Source organism: Cyprinodon tularosa, unplaced genomic scaffold (assembly GCF_016077235.1).
Source record: "Cyprinodon tularosa strain WSP-4 unplaced genomic scaffold, ASM1607723v1 ctg373, whole genome shotgun sequence".
In the NCBI taxonomy this organism is placed as follows: domain Eukaryota; kingdom Metazoa; phylum Chordata; class Actinopteri; order Cyprinodontiformes; family Cyprinodontidae; genus Cyprinodon; species Cyprinodon tularosa.
This window is the reverse complement of record NW_024039089.1, coordinates 264,168-286,583: the sequence shown is the minus strand read 5'-3', so window position 1 is coordinate 286,583 and position 22,416 is coordinate 264,168. Positions and strand designations below refer to the sequence as shown.

At 39.4% G+C, this 22,416-nt stretch overlaps 1 protein-coding gene across 4 annotated transcripts in view; it reads left to right on the top strand.

Annotated features, from left to right (window-relative positions):
• Window positions 1–22,416, top strand: part of fgfr1a (fibroblast growth factor receptor 1a) — a 55,588-nt gene that overhangs the window by 6,898 nt on the left and 26,274 nt on the right. For all 4 annotated transcript variants that reach the window (XM_038296619.1, XM_038296623.1, XM_038296621.1 and 1 more), the window contains exons 2-5: window positions 2,371–2,548; window positions 14,052–14,288; window positions 15,916–16,005; window positions 19,388–19,560. In XM_038296619.1, coding sequence (XP_038152547.1) covers window positions 2,395–2,548; window positions 14,052–14,288; window positions 15,916–16,005; window positions 19,388–19,560 — 654 coding nt within the window. In that variant the 5' untranslated portion in view covers window positions 2,371–2,394. The remainder of the gene's footprint in view (window positions 1–2,370; window positions 2,549–14,051; window positions 14,289–15,915; window positions 16,006–19,387; window positions 19,561–22,416) is intronic.

Below are 22,416 nucleotides of genomic sequence, written 5' to 3'. Positions count from 1 at the left end.
TACAGCAGAATCTTCTTCTTCTGGAATATCTCCAGGAAGAACAGAGCAATATCGACGACATAGTTCAGCACCTGAATTTGACTGAACCACGAAAATGGGCCCGCAGGGCAACCATGTATAAATATTAGTGCGCATGCCCAACATTTCGTCGCCTATTTTTGCTTTGGCACGACAGCGCCACTTACAGGCCTGGCATACATTTTGCAGCGTTTTCATGTATTCGTGTGGACGAGCACATTTATTTTACGTCTCCGTCTTTACGACAAACGTTCTGGAAAATATTAGCGTTTCGTGTTTGTTTTGACTTCGTGTGGACGGGGCCTTAGACTCTCAACTCGGGTTGGCCCTGAGTGCTATTGCAGGCAGGTGAACCCAGGTGCTCCTGCCCCATCAGCAGACAGAGAGAGCAACCGTGAAATCTGTCGACCCATCGCGTAGTCATTTTTTTGAGGTTGCAGAACCTCTGCGCGGGGGAAGTGGTCGCGCAAAGAGACCGATTTGATGGTTGCAGGGGCTATGCGTCAGAAGCATAAATTAGCCTTTATTCTATCCCCAAAAAGCGCAGCATCTTTCCTGTCTGCATCTGCCCCTGTGGCGCCCTCTTCTTGTATAATAGTGTACTGCATTAGGATTTGTGTAGATCGTAACAGATGTCAGTAACTCTGTTTCTGTGTCTTCATTTTAAACGGGGGAGCTTTTTCAAACCACTGTTTTATTAGCTTAGCATTCAGTGTGTTAATTTATCTTTATCTTTATTCCCCCCCCCCCCCCCCCCCCCCCCCACCATGCATTAAGCTGTTGCTGAAATGGAGAGCTCCTTCAGTGACAGACTGCTTCACCCTGAATGCACCAGGGAGCGTTATCACAGATCCTTCCTCCCAGCCGCTGTAAAACGCTACAACCTTCACTGATCCCAACAACCTCAATAAGTTGCTACATTCATGCTGAATTTGCACAGTTTCAACCTTAGTCAGTTAAATAACATGCTGCTGTCATTTTGCACATCTCTGATGTTGCTGCTATTTTCAAATATCCATTACTGTAAAAATGTCCATAGCTGGATATTGGATATTTATCCTCCAGGTGCACAGTATTTATACAATTAAAACTAGGGATGCACGATATAATCGGCCCCCTATCGGTATCGGCCTGTATCTGATTTAAAAATGAATATCGGACTTTGGCCACCCCACCGATATTTAACCCGATATTTGATCAGCATCTGAGTTTCTAAAGTCTAAAAAATAAAATAAAATACTACTTCTTCTTCTTCCTCCAAAACTTCTTTTTTACAGACTTAAAAACTTCTAAAGACGAGGGAAAAAATATTGATACATTAAAATATCCCAATATCTTCATATGCTGATATATTGCCATTTAAAAACACCATATCAATCTCTTTTGCTAATGAAATATTGCTATATGTCATTGTTATGGTACGAAATCCCCCGAAAATTCACAAAATTCTGCCATATTTTTATATGTTGATGTATTGACGCTGTATCAATCTATTTTACTAACAAAATCTCACAAGAATTTGCAAAATATCACGAGTTTGTAACAGAACGATGAAATTTCATGAGATTTTGAAAGTAAAATAGATCGATACGTGTTTTTAAAAATCTATTTGATATCAGCATATGAAAATATATTTGAGTATATTATTTTTCAAAGTGTCAGAAATGGATAACAAAACTGCTATTTTCAATGACTACTTATTTTTGTCCAGCTTTAACATCTGTATCGGTTATCGGCTACATGAGTTTTAAAATATCGGCATATCGGATATTGGCCAAAATCCCAATATCGTGCATCCCTAGTTAAAACTCTTTTATAGTTTATCTTTTTACTCTTCACTATTATGTTAGTCTTATACATTTTTCTAAGGTCCATATTTGTGTGACCATTTTATTTCTATAATCTTTCTGCTGCTGTAAACACCTGAAATTCCCTATTGTGGGACAATAGACTGCTAAAATCTGATATTTGTAAAATAGAAAAGAAAATCAGAGTAAGGCTCTAGTACGAGGGTGAGAGGGACCTTAAGTAGTACTCTAACAGCAATCGATAACACTTTTATACCTAAAAGTGTTCATTCATTCTTTTGCTCTTTTAATCAAGCTTTTATCCAGTGAAGATCCCTTTGGTTTTGAAGCCAGAACTTTTTACAGTTTTGGTCCTAATAGCTGCTCCATGTCTGATACTTCATCTGTAAATCCAGAACAAACTGTTTCTCAAGGTTAAGAGAAAATAGAAGTAGATGCCTTTTATTATTCTTTTGATAATCGTCCATTCTTGGTTGTGCCTTTTTTTTAATTTTTTGCAGCTATTTGCATCTGTTGATTGTCTCTCGTCCGGTTATCTTTGTAGTGCGCTGTGAATGACGTGCAGCTGATGTCCCAGGCATCTGAATGGAGTTCCAGTCGTGTACCAGGCATCAGTTGTAGCTCCTTCAGCAGGATGCTGATGAGGACAAGTGGACTGCTGTTTCTGACTTTCTTCACCCAGGTTCTGAGGAGCCACTGCCGCCCCGCTCACCCAGATGAAGGTAAAGTTTGCTTTATTTTTCTTTCAGTTTTTTTTGTTTCGCCTCATGTCCTAGTTTCTGTATCAAACTATTTAAGAGTGACTTATCTCTACTGTTGCCTTGAGGAAGCAGTCCATTGATAAGCACTGCTTTGTTCTGGGTGCAGGAATGTAATCCCAACACGCCTTTGCAGAAGCTTGTTCTTTGTAGCGTTTGAGTTCCCTCACCACCCCCGTCTGCTCGGCCTAATGTGTGTGTTTTTCCCTGTTATGTTGAAGTGCACTTTGTTGCATTATCTATAGCTCAACTTTCTCATTTTTAACACATCATTAAATTGACATGATGCTTTTTTCCAGCTTGTTTGAAATTATTCTACAGCTACGCTAACCAGCAGTGTTCACATGTGAGGATTTACTGTAAAGAATTCAGCCTCCGTGAGTTGGGCTTTAAAGAGTGGAAAGAGGCGGCGTAATCAAATCCTTAAAAATTTGTTTGTTGGAAACTGTCCAGCAGCGTAATAGCTGCCTGAGCTTGTGGGTAGATGGGCTTGAATGTTTATGTTCTGCACTCGGAAGTGGAAACCAACAAAAGAATATGATAAAGTTGAGCATTATAATTGAAGTCATTAAGAAAACGGGTCTCCCATGAGCCCTGGGCCTTAAAATAAACTTGGCGTGGTTGTGTTGAAGGCAGCAGTGTGACAGGGAGGAGTAAATGACTCCCATGTGTAGCCGGAGGGCAGTTCCACTACCTAGCGGCCCCTGCTTCTCTGCTCCTTTTGTAATGAAAAGGTATCTGTTGTCACTAAGAGGAGCTAAGTGCCAAGGAACCATAAATTAGCATTTTTCTGTTAAAGAAAATATGCTACTATAAACCGACCCTTTTCCTCCAGGATAGGTTTTCTAAAAGAGCAACATTTGATTTCTGAGGTGAGGCATAAATTTTTACCCTGACAGTTTTCCACCTAACTCTTAACTGCGACCACCAAATGGTGGTCAAACCTTTTTCTCACACTCCCCCTCTAATGTTTCTCTTGGAATCCTTCACCCCCCCCCCCCCCCCCCCCCCCATTCGATTCCCTGCTGGGTGACGAATGGCTTCAGCTGTCGACAGACAATCGCAGTGGAGGCATTTGGCTGCGTTACTTTGGTCTTTGCTGGAGAAACAAAATAGTTCTGTGGAAATGCATGTTTTATGCATTGTTTGCTTTCTTTTGTTGTGACGTTCCCATAAGAAAAGAGAAAATTCAGGTTTAGTTAAACAAATTGAATTCATTGACGCCTTGACGGTGGAACATAACATCCAGCCCTCCTAAATTTCCTGCTGTCTGTTGTGAAATCCTCAACTCTATGCTGGACGTCTGAGCAAATAAAGCCGCTCTTAGTTTCTCAGAGCTGCTAAAGTTTTGACCATTTTTTTCCCCATACAGAAACAAAGGCGTATATCTTTTCTCATTCTCGTATAAATAGTCAACTAAAAGGAAGTATTTTAAAACCTGAAAAAACAACTAATTATAAGACTTCTGATAATAAATTAGAAATAAACCAAAAACTTTGAAGGGTAACCTTCTTTCTGTTTGAGGTTGAGATAATGAGTAGTCTCTCTAACTTATCTCCACCTCAGCAACAACATTGATCAATTTGCTTACACTTTTTGCATCAAACACTTTTTATTTTTATTCTGCAGGGAACAATTGTCACGAAACACGGCTTATTCCAAGCACTGATAACCTGAAAGTATTAGTAGTAAAGTTTAACTTCTGTCCAATTGGTTCTCTTAGTATTGCTGGTAATTAAGAATGTACTCAAACAACAACAAATGATGTATGTTTTCTAAAGAAATGGTTTATTTGCTTATTTTGTTATTCAATCCATTAATTAACATCCCCTTAAGAATGATGTCTTCAAGTGTACTTTTACCTTCGTCCGGTGGAGAGTGGTTTGAAGCTGCATTGGTATTTGCAAGAGAAGTGTTGTATTTTCCGGACTAATACCCCATTTACGCTACCCTTGAAAAACCGTGCCGAGACCTGTCCGAGCTCAGTAACTGAGATAACTTATCGTGTGTAAATGGAAAGCAAACTGAACTGAACCGAGATAGACACAACCGAACCGAGCTAACTGCAGACCAGTTCCAGAGGTGGGCTCGGCTCGGTTTTTCCCTGGCTCGGTTCTCTGATAACAAGAGCGCATGATCAGAACGCATCATCTCCGTCTGTTTGCACGCCCAGATTCACACTCCATTCCAGTAGTTGGCTGTAATGCCCCTCCGGAATTTGCTTGCCAACCAACACAAAACAGAAGAAGAACAACTAAGTTAAGCCGACTTTCTCAAGTAAATCCACCAAAGGTTGCCGTCTTCGCCTGACCCTCCGCAAACACCGAAGTACAGCAATAATAATCAAGCATAACTTTCTGAATGTGACGGGCGCCGCCATTTTGATTTGCTTGATTCCGTCCTTCTTCGTCTTCTTCTTCTTGTGTTTTATATCGGTTGGTAAATAACTTTTGATGCATTACCGCCACCAACTGCTTGATTTCCTCCTTCAATAGTGGCAGTAATACCGCAGATCGTCACTAGGAGGCGATGAGTCGAGGAACCGAGATAGCGTGATGTGTAAACGGTCGTCAGAACCAAGTTCGGCCTGGTTAACTGATCCGAACTCGGACCGATCTCGGCATGGATCGGCTTTTCAAGTGTAGTGTTAATGGGGGATATGAGTCGCTATGATTCATTGATTTATAACTAGCATTCCCCTATTTGTGTAGCCCTTATTCAACCCAGTATTAAAGCAACTCCTCTGTCACACACATTATATAGTCCCTTCTTCTACAATAAAAACAATAATCCAACCGTTTTTGGCATTTACTTAATCATATTTAGTTACTTTAACACAATTGTTTCATGTTAGCAGGGTAGGAGCGTAAACAATTGAGTTAAATAACTAAATATCATTAAGTAAATGCCAAAAGCAGTTGCATAATTTTTTTTCACTGTAATATCATTTATTGAAAAAAAATAATAAATTGACACTTTCACAGTCTGCACACTTAAAAGCAAAACGTTTAGATAAAATTTTTCAGGAAAAGGAAAATGTAGACCTTATTTAGATTCTGAGTTGTTGCATAAAAAACCCAAATATTTGAACAAGAATTAAAATAAGCAGACGCATTATCCCCAGCAGATGGTAACTACAAACTTATTGAATTTACATTTTATTCCAGTGCTTGAAAAGGTAAAACGGCTCTCTTAGAGCTGAATGTTAATCTAAAAAAGTTGGTGGTCTTAGTTTTACTACATTTGTCAATTAAAGTCCTCACGTTTGATGTAAATGTAGTAAAACTAATTTGAATGATGCATTGACCCACGTAGCTCCCATGTGCTAATCCATGCCGATTGTCTGTGGCTCATTTGAGAATGAAAAGGTCCTCCACAGGAGTGCTTTGACCAAGAGCACTCTCTCTTTGAATGTTTTCACTGATTGCCATCGTGCATTGTCTTAGTTTTTGAGTGCTGATGGCGCCATCTTTTGTCCGGTGGGTCATCCCCTTCATCTCACCAACAGTCTTCACTCTGATGCAGCTTTGGCAACAGAAAAAGGCTGTAATGACTGTTTTCTGACGTTCAGCTGGTGTGGCTACTAGCTCGACGGTCCTAAAATCTGCCATCGCTCCCGATGAGGGCAGGAAATCCCAGAAGTCATTCACGCAGCATATTGCTTCCTATGTTGTAGCCAGAGAAAGTTCAACTGTCTGGTGCCGACCTTTCCTTTTCCTTCAGTAGACCCCCCTCCCTCCAGCCCCATCCGTACTCTCTGTGCTGAAAAAATTCCTTTGTTTTTTTCTGATTAGTTTGATTAGAAATGGTGTCCATCAACTTTAACAGACGGTCGACTGCTTCTATGTTGGAACTTTCCAGGTGGGTTGTTCCTGAAACTGGTCTTTAATCCCTTTTAATCCTATCAGAGTTTCAGGAAGATTAAATAAGATGAAACATCCGCAGTTTAGATGAAGTATGAAAACTTGGCTCATCTCTGACAAGTTCATCATGAGCTTTTTTTCCCTTTTTTTTTAGCTCTAACTTAGCCAGGAAAACTGTTTGGTAGAGGTTGGGTACGTTTTGTTACAGTTTGCTCAGCCGTCTCCTAAGACCAAATAGACTTCCTTTAATGAAGTAAAGAAGCCGTTTTTTTACAGCTTTATGGGTGTTTTATGAGACCTGGAGTTACAACTACCAGCTGGGAAATTGACACCGTCTTATCAGTGGCGTCTCCATTCAGAGAACAGAGACAAAATATCAGACAACCATCAGAAGTGACATACTTTGTGTTTATGGTTATGTAAATGACGCTTATTTTATTTCAACCCACTTTGAGCTGTCGCCTCAATTTCAATGTTGCACAAACCATGGGAAACCTGAAACTCGATGGACACCATTTCTCTTCTCCTCCATGTAAATAATGGATCTGAAAGGAAATTAGTTTAAGCCATTGACTTCAGGGTTTTGGACCTGAATTTGTATTTGTAGAAATGGAAAACAAAAATATCCCTTTTCTGTCCAACATTGGGGGAATTTGTCTTTTGGGTTTAACCCGGAAACTGCAGCAAAGGTCTATTTTCAGGAGCTGTTCAAACCGATGATCTTGTAGCCTCTCCAGGACACAAAAGCAAGATTATTGGATACGCCAAACCCATATTTGTACTTATTTATATGGTCAGTACATCTCTGCAGTGTGAGTGCAATAATCCAAGTCGACTGCTGTGTATTCTTCCGTTAGCTCTCTACTGTGCAGATATTTTTATATCTAAAGGAAACATATTCCAGGACATTACAACTTTTTCCTTTTTTTATGCTTTTTTGGTACTATATACACTCTTTTTATATTGTTTGTCAGATTTTTAACTTTAATGGCATTTTGCTTGAACTCTTTGTACTCTATAAAAGCTAGTGGAACCAGAATTTAAATGAAAAGCGTAATCCAAAGGGATAAATAAAGTCTAGTCCAAGTCTAAACCTAATTTGAAAAGAAGTGGGACTGCTCAAAATTTCAAACGGCTCTTATTTATTGAAGTTCTCCCATCCTTCAATATACACTCTTTTACTGGTGACATTTCTCTGACTGTTAAAGTTGGAGATCAGACTTAAGGCTGATTTATACTTCGTGAACTAGGTCGTCTGCGTAGGTGCCGCGGTGAATGCAGGGAAGTCTCCGCCCCTTCCTCAGAAACCCTGCTGCAACTCTCCTAAATTGTAGGTGAACGCAGACATGAGGTCTCTGATTGGTCAAATCTACATCCGCTGTACACTATGCGCATTTCCTGTTTGGTACCTTGACGGCTTGTTTTGTTTGTATGACCGTCATTGTGGAAATCGGCTTGTGAAGATGGACCAGCTAGAAGAGCGAGGTGCACGATAACGCTTTTTCCACCTGGATCCCTGCTCTTTTTCGCCCTCATGTCCCTCCGTTGTCGCACAAACTTGCCCCCACTTCCTCACCGCCTCGGCCGTATCTAGACCCACAGCTAGTTCTTGACTGTCCCTCTTGCGTTGTGGCATGGAATAACATAGTGCAGACCACGCTTTAAAATTGGGCATAAATCAAAAATATCTGCAACAAGCTCACTGCGACGCACTACCAGCCCTTTAGCGAGGCGATCCTGATAAACGGACACTAAAACTCCTCCCTTAACTGAAGCCACACTCTTTGTAAAAAATGGATATTAACTTAACATGAAGCTTGAAACTTTCTGAGTTTTTCTTTCGGCTTTGTGTCAAATAAAATACAAAATGCAGAAAACCTGTAATTTCTTTTTTTAAACCCCGAAAGTGCCTTTTTCCTTTTTTGTTTTTTATGGAAAAAGCCCAAACTAAGGTGAATGGATGGAAAGCCGTTTCTGTTTATTATTTAAGCATGACTGCTAAGTGTTCACAAAAAAGTAGACAAAAAAAAAAAGATCCAGATGTTTTTCTGAAGAAAGAAACTTGTTGCCCCTCTTTTCCAGAGTCTTATCCATCCCTATTCCATTTTCTGTCACTTTGCTTCTCCTATCTGTGAGATCTACGTGTTTTATGATCAGATGCACTTGGAGCAGATTATTACTATATGAGCAGTGATGCAGTAATTAGAGCAAAGCTTAAACAAACACGCACAGTGAACTGTGTTTGGACCGTTTAGGCCTTTGCTTCACTTTTCTACAACTGTTTTTCTAAAGACATAATTCCTAAGCCATGTTAGTTGTTGTTTTTCTTACATTTTTTTGTGCCTTATATGTTTTCAGAAATTCAGAGTAAAAAATAAAATAAAAAAAGCCATAGTTTGTATTAGGGCTGCACCTAACGATTATTTAAAAAATCGATGAATCGGCCGATTATTTTTTAAATTAATCGATGAATCGGACAAAAAATATTTTTTTATATTAACCTCTTTATTCCAAAATAAACATTTTAGACAGAACAAACAAGCACACAAGTACAGGTTGCTCATTAACTGTACCGGTGCAATATGAAAAATAAATGTTTGTGTTAAAACTACGCAAACTTACATGAGAAATGTAGCTGTACATCCACAAAATATAGGCTACTTTGTTTCATAAAGCGCAAAAAAAAAGACAGGTAGTTTTGTTTTTAAAAGCCCCTAAGTGGTTCAAACAATAGGTCCCCCCATTTCAACAAATGAGTTTTTTTAGACTAGAAGAGTTCTGCCTTTTAAGATAGGAAAGTATAGCAGTTAAAGTTGCTACTTGAGAAAATACTGAACCATAGAGATAAAAATAGCCCCGTGATTCAAATTATAAATTGTATTTGGAATAAAAATGAGAGAACTAGGGGTGCTAAAAAACACATCCTCCAAAGACAGATATTTACATGGGAATGTGGCAGATAATTAATTGACATATTACTGATCTTGCTGGATTTTATTCTGCTTTACTTCCATAAATTGCAGGATCTTCTTTACTTTATCTTTGCCAGAAGATTTAAACTTTAAAAGCCTTGCCCTCATAATTTGCAAGTTAATTTATTTATAAAGGCTATTTTATCAATTTGCGCCGTCAATCCCGGCGCATGCGCGCTTCATTTGCAGTCTGGACGCTGAGGGTAAACATCCTGCGGCTCTGACTGCAGCTGCTGCCTCACAATACATGCTTTCAGGTAAGAGTCTTCAAAAGCCGCCAGTGACACCGTAAAAAGTCGCCAGATTTGTCGCTAGTCGCTTTTTTGAAAAATAGTCGCTGGAGGGGTCTGAAAAGTCACTAAATATAGCGACAAAGTCGCAGAGTTGGCAACACTGCGCCTGCAGCGCTGGCTCACTCTGCCGTATTTTTTCTTCTTCCCCCGTTTCAGTCAAGTGGCAGTGATGACGGCGGCGGCGGATGACACATTAATCGCGCGACACAACTAATCGATGATGAAATTCGTTGCCAACGCTTTTAAAAGTCGATTTTTATCGATTTTATCGATTCGTTGTTGCAGCCCTAGTTTCTATTATTGACAGAAGGCGGCAACATCAACGGCTTAAACTTAAAGAAAAGATCCTGAGTGACTAATGTGATGCTAGTTTGAACATTAAAGGATTCTTTAAATAACTTATTTGTGTTTCTAATGTTTTTTTTTGTTTGTTTGGGGTGTTAACTTTTTCAGTTTGTATTTAAAGCTTAATTCAAATAGAGAAAAACACAAAACTAAACAGATGTGGAAAACCCCCATTAAAAATGCTCCTTATGTTTACAAGAACAGATAATTAACCCTCTACATCATTTATTTTATTTTTTTTAATGTTCCAAATTTTTATGGAATTTCTGATTCATGTGGACTGGTACTGATTGCCTTTATAGCAGCTAAACCCTTCTTATTATTGCTCATCAGCTATTTGGATGTCTCTGCCAGTATTTTTGGAAAGGGATCGTTGGCCAAGTCTTTGAGCTTTGGAAGACCTCATTCCCATCACCCTAATTTTTCAAATTCCCTGTTGGATTCAAGTCAGATTATTATTACTCCCAGCCATAGAGAGTGATTATATGTTACAATATGTTATAATTCTGCCAATTTATCAAAAATCTTGCAGATGTTGGCAAAGATAAAAGGAGATTTTCACCGTTCCCACATACTTTTAAAGAAGCACAACTAATAGCTAAGTGAATCTCCTCATAGCCGTGATCATGGTGTACTTTTCCACAGCAGATCTGCATTATCGCCTGAGTAAACTGCACACAGGCCCTTTTTTAGCGTTGTTGGTCTGATAACGAGTTTAGACATGCAAATACAGGATACAAATTGTAATTTTCCCCCAATATGCTCCGTTTAACAGGCTAATAGAGATGGCCTGAATGCTGCCGCCTCTTTCTTTCCTACTCTGGTTTTAGTTTTGAGGAGAAAGTTGATCCTACCCCCCCGGCCCCTTTTCCTGCTGGGATTAAGGGCCTGTCAGACATATGTGATCCAGGAAATACCTTTACTAGGCCCAAGTGAGGTCACCATGGCAACTGGCACTAGAACCTGCCACTGCAGGCCCCGCTTTTACTCGCTCCTGTGCACATGCTCACTGGCCTGCTCTCCTCGTTCCCTCTTCCCCTGTATTGTTTGAAGTCCTTTGTTGTCATGGTGGGAGGGATTAGCCGGGGCTGCGGATGTTTCCCTCATGTTGTTCTGTATACATGTGCTCTCTGGATCTGATCGGGGAGGAAGTGTCGAAGAAAAGTCACACAATGTACTTTGAAAAAGGTTTAGAGAAATCCCGTGCTTGAGGGATTGTTTACCAGTGTAGTATCTGATTGTTTGTGATGATGCTGAATGGGCTGTGGAGGTAATGGGTAAAAAGGATGTACTTTAGTGCTGCCTTAGGGCGCCTTAGAAATCCACAAAGCTTGAGGCTGAGCTTTGTGAAGAGGAGAGACGCAAGTTTCTACCAACAAACTTGGTTAATGTTAATAATGACTTTTTAGCTGGGGTTTTTTTTTTCTTTTGTTAAGGTAAATGATACTTTTTGGGAGTTGTTTGGTTCAGAGTATGTTCTAGATAAATAAGTATCATCCTAAAGCAAGAATTGGTCAGCAATGCTCTTCACCTTCATTACAAGACAAACAGCGCAGTGATGGACAACGTGTCGGTATAATTGGGTTATTCCTCCTTCTAGCGGTTGCTTGGTCATTTAGAACCAGGGGGGCTCAGGTGTCTCTCTCGGTGACATATCTCCTCCTTTCATTCCCGTAATCTAATTACTCCTCCCTTTTCTGAGGAGCTTCTCTCTTTTTTTTTTTTTGCCTGAAAATGAAGCCTTGACCAACTTGATATTTTTATAGCAATGTTGGCAACTTGCACAGAAGAGGTAAATGGATGTAAAGTGTTTTACGATGCAGTTTGAATATAGAAGACCTGCTTCATTTATTGTACAGTGAAGGTAAAGCCTCAAAGTTTTTAGTTTTTAATTGTTTGCCTAAAGAGGTTTTCTACTCCTCTTATTTAGCATTGCATACAGTTGACGAGCCTTACACTGAATTTACATTGAAGCTCTGATGTCCTTTAAAGATAATTCTTAGATTATACAATAAACGCCAATGGTGGTAAAACCAAAACATGTTATTCTATGGATTTTAAAACTGATAAAACATTCACATATTTTCACTTTTTATATCCTACAATAGGCGATACACTGAGTCAGGGCTGCAATTAACCATTATTTTACAAATCGATTTTTTTTTCACCTATTATACCAGGCGAAACAAAAACTTTTCCACATGAGGAGTTCTTGATAGAGCCTATTGACATAGTTTTTTTTTTATCTTAAAAGCAAAACTTTTATACATTTCTTTTACGATTTTGTTTTGATATAATTTTTGCTCTAAGTGGGTTCCTCTCTCAGCCAAAGGCGTGTTTTAGAGTCTCTACACTCTTACACTCTTACTAAATTAGTTGACGATTAATTCAATAATCAATTAATCACAATAATCGAATTGTTTCAGCCCTGCGCTGAATGCAGATAAAGCTATATTTCATGATTGTTTTCAACATAATTTCAAGAATTGCTTCTTTTCAATCCGATCTATATTACCTGAATTAAATGACTAACGCTATGCATCATATTGATACTACTATTATACATTTAGCAGCAAATTAATAGTAGATAATGATTTTTTTTTTTATTTGATCTTTGGGTATATGAAACGATCTTTAGGAGTTGATATTGGAATCAATTCAAAGTTTGAACATCTTTTTTTTGTTTTTTTTTTAATTAATGCAGTCCCGTTATTTATTTGGTTGTTTGCTTATATATATATATATATATATATATATATATATATATATATATATCTCAGTAAACAATGTAATAAAGTCTTTAAAGGTATTTTGGGGAAAAATGCGGACCCATTTCTCCTTGTGCACACTCTTAAAATGTGCTATTCAAAAGCTCATACAAGCTCACTGTGTCCTCATACAGAAGCGACTATATAGTGGACTTTATAGTGAACTTAGTTAACTGCCCCGTTGATCACGTAGCTCCTCCTTCACTGTGCGGTGCCTCTTTATCTTTATTAGTCTCCGCAATCGGCTGGCGACAGCCTATGGCGACAGTGGGCCGCTGTGACAGTCCCATAATGCTTTGCGAGGAGAGCTCTACACCCAAAGCATTCTAGGATATATCTGTATCTTCAGTGGTCTTTCTTTTCCTCTGACACTTCTTTCTCTTACCACCCTCGGCCATTTTCAAAGAACCTCGGAGAGAAAGTTGAACTTCAATGACTGTCTGATATGCCTGAAAGTGCGCATGCGCAGAAAAGGATAGCTAACGGGACGAGCACGTAGGACGGCCTTACATAAACATATCACCAGAATGATTGACAACTAGGAGGACCACTTATTTTGATGATCCATCCAGGATATAAAAGATCATCCTCTATACCTTTAAGCTAATACGTCTTTAGTGAAGTTTTTTGATTCTTGGATTGTTCCGGCTGTTTTTACTTTATGAAAATTTAATGAGGTCTGAATCCTGCATCAAATCAGGTCGAATTTTCTGACCTCTCACCGCCACTGTGCGCAGGCAGTGTAATGAATACCATTCAGCCTGCAGGATTAATTTGGGATTAGCGTTTGTAAGTAGAGGTAGACCAATACATTGGCTGGCAGATGTCTTTGGCTAATATTGTTTTCTAGCATCTCGTATATTTCTTAGTATGGGCAAGTATTGATTACTGCATACAGCAGCCGTGCCTTGAGATCACATGATGTTTATGCATTGCTGCTCACTTCATTTGCTCTTCATTGTAAATATTTTCTTTGATCTGTTATTAAATTATTTTTTTTTCTTATTGTTTCAATCTTAACGTGTCTAATGTTTATTGTATTCTTTTGCCGGTTTAAAAATCAGCAGCACATATCAGGGATCAGTTAGACTGATGTCATCTGTCTATTTGGAAGTCCATTTCAAAATGATCCGGAAACATTGGGTTCTGGTACACTTTAATCAGATTTTTATTTTTTCCGTGTAAAGTCTTCACTGTAGCCATGTTTGTTTATTGATCTCTTGTAGTCTCTGTGGAAGCGGAGCTGTTCACCCTATATCCCGGGAAGCGCTTGGATCTGAGCTGCGTTTCCAAAGACTTGGGCCACACCGTTAACTGGACCAAAAACCACGTTGCCATCGTGGACGGAGAGCACACACGCATTCGCAAAGGCCAGCTGGAGATCGAGGCGGTGGAGCCGCCTGACTCCGGCCTGTACGCGTGCACCACCTTCGGCAACTACAGCGTCTACTTCAACGTCACAGGTAAACTGTGGGCTTTTAATGAATTTACCTGAGCTGTTTGTCTAAAACAAACCTAGAGCTGTTTGTTGGATCTAAATTTAGATGTTTATACAACATTAAAAAGCTATTTATGGAAAGTAGTGTTTGCTTTACTAAATTACCTGTAGTGAATGAAATGATCTGCTCTTTGTTAAATTAGCTTGTACTACAGTATGTTTGTCAATTACTTAACGAGCCGGGCCTTGCTGAGTGTGAGCACACAAAGCTTCAGCCAGAGATGCAACGATCAATCTTTTACTAGTTAGGTATTGATTTATGGTTTTCTTTGAGGTCTGATAGGCCGTCTTTGATTTTTAGGGATTTTATAATGTCTGCAATGGATAAAAGAGGGAAAAAAACAGTTTTCTTTGATAGATGCAGTACTTTGATTTCCATAGAAATTGAAATAATTACCAGATGAAACATGTTTTTGCCCAAAAAACACTTTTATTTGATTTTCATTAGTCAAAAAATGTAAAAGGAATGTTATTTGGGGTGATTTCCATGTGATGAATAAGTCTTGTTTTTCCTGTTGAATTCACCTGTTAATGCTTAAATTGATCAGTTAAAGGAATAGTACACCCAAAACATGATTAGCCTTCATTTTCTACTCACCTCCATGCTGAACAACACTCTGGAGTACTTTTTTGATATCTCAAATGCATCTGGAGATCTGGGAGACTTCTTGCTGTCTGCTGACATTCAAATAATGGAGGTCTATGGCGCCCGAGACAGAAAGGTCCACAAAAGTCCACAAAAACTTGTCAATATTCCTCCATACTGCTCGTCCAATGTAATCCAAGTGTCCTGAGTGGGTAGCATCCAGAATTTACTCGAAACGAAGTCATTTAGAACGTTTTAGAGCCTAAACAGTATTGTATAGGATTTCCTAATAGCGCCCCCATGCGCGCTCACGATTCTACGGAAGCCGGCAGACCAAACCAGCGCATTCAGCTCGGCAAAGAACTCATGCTCTTCCTCAACACTGAAGTCCTCAGACATTTTTCTTTCGTTGTTTCTTTCTTTGCACAGGTAAACAGCACATTTCTTCTTCTACGCTTGCATTATCGGCAGACCAGACGCTGAATGCGCACTTCCTTCCGGTTTGGTCTGCCGGCTTCCGTAGAATCGTGAGCGCGCATGGGGGCGCTATTAGGAAATCCTATACACTACTGTTTATGCTCTAAAAACATTCTAAATGACTTCGTTTCGAGTAAATTCTGGATGCTACCCACTCAGGACACTTGGATTACATTGGACGAGCAGTATGGAGGAATATTGACACGTTTTTGTGGACTTTTATGGACCTTTCTGTCTCGGGCGCCATGGACCTCCATTATTTGAATGTCAGCAGACAGCAAGAAGCCTCCCAGATCTCCAGATGCATTTGAGATATCAAAAAAGTACTCCAGAGTGTTGTTCAGCATGGAGGTGAGTAGAAAATGAAGGCTAATCATGTTTTGGGTGTACTATTCCTTTAATTTCTATCGTTTACTTTCTCAGAAGCTGCAGCGTGTAGAACAGTTTAAATGTTTCTACTTGGATAATAATTTGCTGCTGACAAACCTGCTGTCATGATCCTATATATTTTTTTTATTCCTGTTCCTAGTTGATGCCCAGGCCTCATCCGAAGATGACGATGATGAAGAAGAATCTTCATCGGAGGAAAATAAACTGTCGACCACCGAGAAGCTGATGCGTGAGTGTTCTTACATCTGTACTTTACCAAAACCTCTGCGACAACTGCTGGACGCTGACTCACCCCGAATGAGCTTCTGACTAACAGTTGCTGCTGCTCGGCGATTTCACCGCTTTATTGGTCAATTATAGGGACGCCATGCGTGTGGGTCACAGTGGTGTGAATGATTTCACTCTGAATCAGATGATCTCTAGAGCCTACGTGACGGCTTTCACGTGAATAATCTCTCTGGTGTCTAATCGTGTTTAACCTCAGTTGTCCACCAATTTGTTTCTTGTGTAATTCAGACAGCCTGGCCGTTTGTTTTCATCACTACTGGCCACTCGGCCCACGAGGAGTCTTAGCAGCTGCCAAGCTCGAGAGGAATGCCGACCCAGTGTCGGTTCCCTCACTTATCTCCCAGTGAGATGTGAACTTCACAGCTTCACCTTACTCGCCTAGTTTCTCTTTTGTTGCGATCAAACCTTTCTAATGAGGATGCCTTCTTAGAAAAAGGTAGAACTAGATGCTTTAAAGTGATTTCAATGAGATATAATCAATGAATGAATGAAAGTATACATAGAAATGACATCAAATCAGCATTTGTAATGAAGAAATGTGTTTTGTTTAATGGAAGTGTTTGAATTTGAGAGTGTTACTGTAGTCTATCAAGAGAGCTTCATGTTTTGGATGCGTTTAAACTAAATTACCTCCTGAGTGTGGCATCAAGCTCTGCTGCTGCTGGTAAAGAATCATTTGTTTAATTCCGGTGGTAAATTTGATAAGGGTTTCACTGCAAAAACCATCTAGAAATAAGTAAAAATTTCTTAAATTAAGTGTATTCACCCTTAATTTGAGCAGGTAAATGAGCTAGTTTGCCAATGGAATGAGTAATTTTACTCTTATAAATAAGATAATTCGATAATATGCACTTAAAATAAGAAAACACAGTGTGTAAGTTGTCTTGTTCCATTAGCAAAATGTCTCTTTTAAGTCCTCAATTCAAGAACAAATGCACTTATTTTAAGAAAAAAAGACTTATCTAGATTCAGATTTTTTGCAGTGTTCCCATTCTGTGTTCCCATGCGTTCCCATGCAGTGTTCCCATTCTGTGTTTTGTGACCCTGAAGGGGTCTTCTCAATTCAATTATCTTCTCAATTCAAGAACATATGCACTTATTTGAAGAAAAAACAAAATGTTTCTAGTGTATACCACCTATGAGGTCATTAAATGTCCAATAGACCTTTTTCACACTTCCGGGTTTTAAAGCGGATGTGGGGTTTGACAACTTCCGGTGGCTATAGCGTTAGCATAAAAGTCTAAGAAAATGGCTCAGTCTCGGCGCAGTTGTTTTTGTTCTGTACCTGGTTGTTCATGTGGGGCAAGAAAACAGCCATATCTGTCCTATCATGCATTCCCACAGATTATGTTGCAACCGCAACAGAAACATAAAACAAATAGTAGCAACTGAACAGGAAAATGTTAGAATAAGCTCTAAGTAGTCCAGAAGTCATACGTGAAAGTTCTTCAGCCGTCAAACATGAACAGGAACCCGAACCAACGAACAAGAGCCAACCGGCTTTCTGACTGTTTCAAACTTGCAGCTTGTGCGGTTCCTCATTTTTCTTCATGTATCTGAAGCATCTAGCTCTGACAACTACCTGTCCCTCGACAATATTTGACACTACAGTCATGCAGAAGTAAAGCATAGTTTCAACGTCAAGCATCATCTAGAATCTCAGAACTAACATAACATTCTAGCATGCTGTTTTTCACAAACTGTAGTGGCAAACAAATTTCAGAATGTCAAAATATAACTGAAAAGTTTAAACTATGTCCGTCTCCAATATTCCACATAATTTAGATACTAAGTTAGGCTTCATTACGATGTTTGTGTAGCTCATATCTTGCAGCTAGCGGTTAGCTCGCTAAGCTACGTCTTTTCTTACCTTGATAGCTGTGGATATATTCTTCGTGGAAGAACTTGTATCCTTTCACAGATTTGTTGGTGGGGGAATTCGCCGCAGCGATTTCCTCCGCATCCGCGAAAGAAAGTGTTCGCAAACTAAGTAAGGATGACGAAAAGCACCGGAGGAGAGACATTTTTCAGAGTAAAACAGGAAGTGCTCCAGCCCTTTCAGACGCAGCTTCCGGTTGTCGTGAAAAAGGTCTATTAAATAACAAAAAAAAATGTGTGTATTCAACAATGTAATAGTGTTCAAAGAATGAATTGAAGTACCGGTACTAATATTATTACTTCACCTCATATGGTTTCATTAATATAAAGTGAAGTGATTAGATGTACATTTTTTAGGGGTTTCCAGTCTGTTGCAAAGTTATCTTTAGAGCTACGGGCTGAGATATTTGTGAACTAGATCCGACTCTTCACAGCAGCTCCTGAGGGCTGGAAGGGCGTCGCCTGATGCAGACTGGTTGGTAAAATGTGTAGAATATCACAGATGTCTGAAAGGTTCAGTGGTTTAAATCTTATTCTGAAAGTAACACCTACCTACTGGTTTTGTTTTGGGGATGTAAAATATCTAACTGGAAAATCTTCTTGTGTGAAATGTTTTCTATGGAAGAAATCTGGAGCCAGGATTAGTTTTAGTCGCAGCTCTTTCTCTTTTCTGTGAATTTTCATTCATTTTCACTGCAAAAACATGTAATCTAATTAAGTCCATTTTTCTTAAATTAAGTGCATTTTTTTCTTGAATTGAGCAGGTAAGTGTGACTTTTTGCCAACAGAGTAAGACAATTAACATTTGAAATAAGGAAAAACAACAGCAGCCTCCTATATCAAGTGCATAATATCTAATTATCTTATTCTTAGGCTAAACATACTCATTCCGTTTGCAGATAGTCTTATTAACCCTCTCAAATTAAGGGACAAGTCACTTATTTTAAGAATTTTTTTCTCATTTTAAGATTGTTTTTGCAGTGTTCCCCCAATTTACACTGGAAAAACGATCTAGAAATAAGTAAAAATTTCTTAGATTAAGTTTATTTACCTGTAATTAGAGTAGGTAAATGAGATAGTTTGCCATTGGAATTAGTATTTTTACTCTTAAAATAAGATAATTAGATACTATGCACTTGAAATAAGACAATGTAATTGTGTTTTCTTATTTTAAATGTAAATTGTCTTGTTCCATTGGCAAAATGTCTCTTTTATCTCTTCAATGCGAAAACAAATGCACTTATTTTAGGAAAAAAAAGTATTTTTTAGATTTCAACATTTTCCAGTGTAAAAGGACAATTCTTCCCTTTTTTTTCTTGTTTGTATTTTTTTTTTACACATGGCTTAAACGGCTCTAAATGTTTCCACACCGTCTGCTTCATTGTTCTGCAAATAACAAATGTGATCAAACGTTTCACTTGTATGTTTCTTCCTGTGTTTATCAGCAATGGCCCCACAGTGGGCTCACCCAGAGAAAATGGAGAAAAAGCTTCACGCTGTTCCGGCCAGTAAGACCGTGAAGTTTCGATGCCAGGCCAGCGGCAACCCAACTCCCACCCTGAAATGGTACAAGAACGGGAAGGAGTTCAAAAGAGACCATCGCATCGGAGGCTTCAAGGTAATAAATGTTTTGTATTTTAAGTTGCGGATCCTCTCGTCAGTTTTGCCGTTGCACCAGCCTCATAGTGAGGATGTGTTTGTAAATGTCCTCTCTACATTTGATCACCCCCCCACCCCCTGGAGTAAGAAACACTTTCTGGGAGTGAACAGAAGTTTCACCGTTGACCTGAGAGACAATGCTAACTGAAACCCAATGCCCCAAATAGGAACGCTGCGCCATAGTTATACCTCCAGGTGGGCAATCCTAGCTATATGTCTGAGTGAGGGGGGGGGGAGAAAAAAAGCCCTGGCTGTCCTCATTCCAGGTGTCAGTGATCGTCCTCTCTGTAATTACATCCATGCGGTAAATTTACCAGCGTACCTTCTGTATTTATATCCTGGGATGTGATTACTGTTGCCGTAGTCGGATACTACAGCACCTTAGATAACTTGGAGGGGTTAATAAAACAATTAATGCCAGTCACTGGGTTTACTTACCGGGTTCAGCACGTTTGATTTGTAGGCATGATCTGTTATTGATTTACTTCTTACTGGAAATTACGTCATAAACTTTAAGAGACCTTCTTATCTCATAATCTGCATTTGAGAACCGGAGAGACGCCTAATCTCATATCTTTTAGGCTTCTATCATTTAAACTTGTAGCTCAGGAAGGTTAAATTCACCCACTCAACAATATATACCACATCCAGAAATCTCTAGTTCTGTTTTCAGTTCATACTTTGAAGATTTAAGTAGCAAATTGTGCAGTCATTACAAAAAAAAAAATTGGCGGAAATAACATGGTAGCATGGAAATTTTGTTTTCCTGTAATTTACCACAGGGTTAGGCCCCATCCACACGAAGTCAAACCCTGGCCTAAACGCACAAATTTTTTACCAAACCAGCCTCTCATCCACACGAAGCCGGCGTTTCGGGGGTCTGTAAACGATCTTTTTTTTCTTCAGCCTTCTGAGTGGGAAGATTTTGAAACGCCGTTTTCGCGTTTCCATCTTTAAGCTCTAACCGCATTTTTTTTTTTACACGCATGCGTCATAGCGTCGCCTCTAAACACGCATGCGCGACACAGTATCACAACAACAATGGCGCCGTACTGTGTTGAATGGTTGCTGCTCATGCTACTCACCCTGCTGTCGGGCTTACAACAGAATCTTCTTCTTCTGGAATATCTCCAGGAAGAACAGAGCAATATCGACGACATAGTTCAGCACCTGAATTTGACTTAACCACGAAAATGGACCCGCAGGGCACACGTGTATAAATATTAGTGCGCATGCCCAACATTTCGTCGCTTATTTTTGCTTTGGCACCACAGCGCCACTTACAGGCCTGGCATACATTTTGCAGCGTTTTCATGCATTCGTGTGGACGATCACATTTATTTTACGTCTCCGTTTTTACGACAAACGTTCTGGAAAATATTAGCGTTTCGTGTTCGTTTTGACTTCGTGTGGACGGGGCCTTAATTTATAAACCGGATGGGAATGGAGCGACTCAAGCGATTGTTTACATCCTATTACTATGTAGCGGTGCGTTCAGGAGCAAATCGATGCGAAGGAGGCATTTCTAGCGACGCAATTAGATGAAAATTGGTGCTCTCCACTGGGCCTTTTGCTCTGCGCTCCTGCTGCTCCAGTCTGAGATCCACAGCACTTCCTCGCCTTACCTCTGCTGTCCAGGTCATCCTTCCCCAAAGCGCGATATCGATTTCAGTTCCTGGTCAGACAGAAGGACTGTAGTGACCTTAATGCTGCCGTAGCTCCTAAGCTCCCTGAACTGTGATCATCCTTCGCAGATCCATGGATTCGGGGACTCCGGTGTTCTGTCAGATCAGCATACCTATAGTCAATACGCATGCGCGAGGCGTCAGATTTGCGTTAATCCATTTAGTTGTGTACAAAAAATAGACTTTAAACTACCTCATCAGGCGTGTATCCCTTTAGTAATGTACAAAAAAAAAAAAATTTAAAGTCAAATTGCGTTACGCTTAAAAAAATAAAAATAAAAAAAAAAAACACCAAAAAGAAAGTTAAATAGTTTTTTGTACATGACTGTAGGAATGCACGTCCACTGAAGTAGTTTAAAGCTTATTTTTCGTACATAACAAAGGGGAAAAACAAAAGGGATACATTGGTTATCTATGAGTATGCTGGTCTGACCCGGTATGCTCATCTGACAGAACACCGGCGCTGATGTTTGGCTTTCAAATAAAAAAAAAAGTGCACCGTGCATCTCGATTAAAATCCCAGATTGGCAAGTAGATAGAAGCCCCCTCTACTCTATTTTGAAATGAGAGCGCTGTCGTTAGCGCTACAGAAGTCAAGCGGCTGTTTGCGGCTGACTGATAGGAGAAAATTGCTGTAATCATATAAATAAAAACATAGGCAGCTTCTACAGTAAATTTTTCAAGTTAGTTTTTTCCACCTTTAGTGGATGAAAATGTGCATTTCTGATGCATGAACCACCGTCATTTGACTCACAGAGGAGTAAAAAACAATCCATTGGACTTTGTTTCCAAGTTTGAAGACGTTTTGCTTCCCATCCAGGAAGCTTTTTCAATTCAAAATCTCAGAAATAGCGTTGAGTTTGAGGCTTTTTCAGATGCAGGTCCAGCAGATTCCAGAACAGCTTCTTCCCAACTGCCATTAGACTGATGAATGTTGAATTAAAAGGTTTATAACTTAAAAAAAAAAAAAAAAGCATTGAATGTTGGAAACTGTAAATCATATACCAGTCTTTAGTTTACATTTCATTACCATGTTTACATTTTATCACTGCTGCACTTTAGAAATGGAAATGTCTCGAGAGTTGTCAGAACCAAATTTCTTTTTGGTATACGCTCTGTGTGTACAAAAT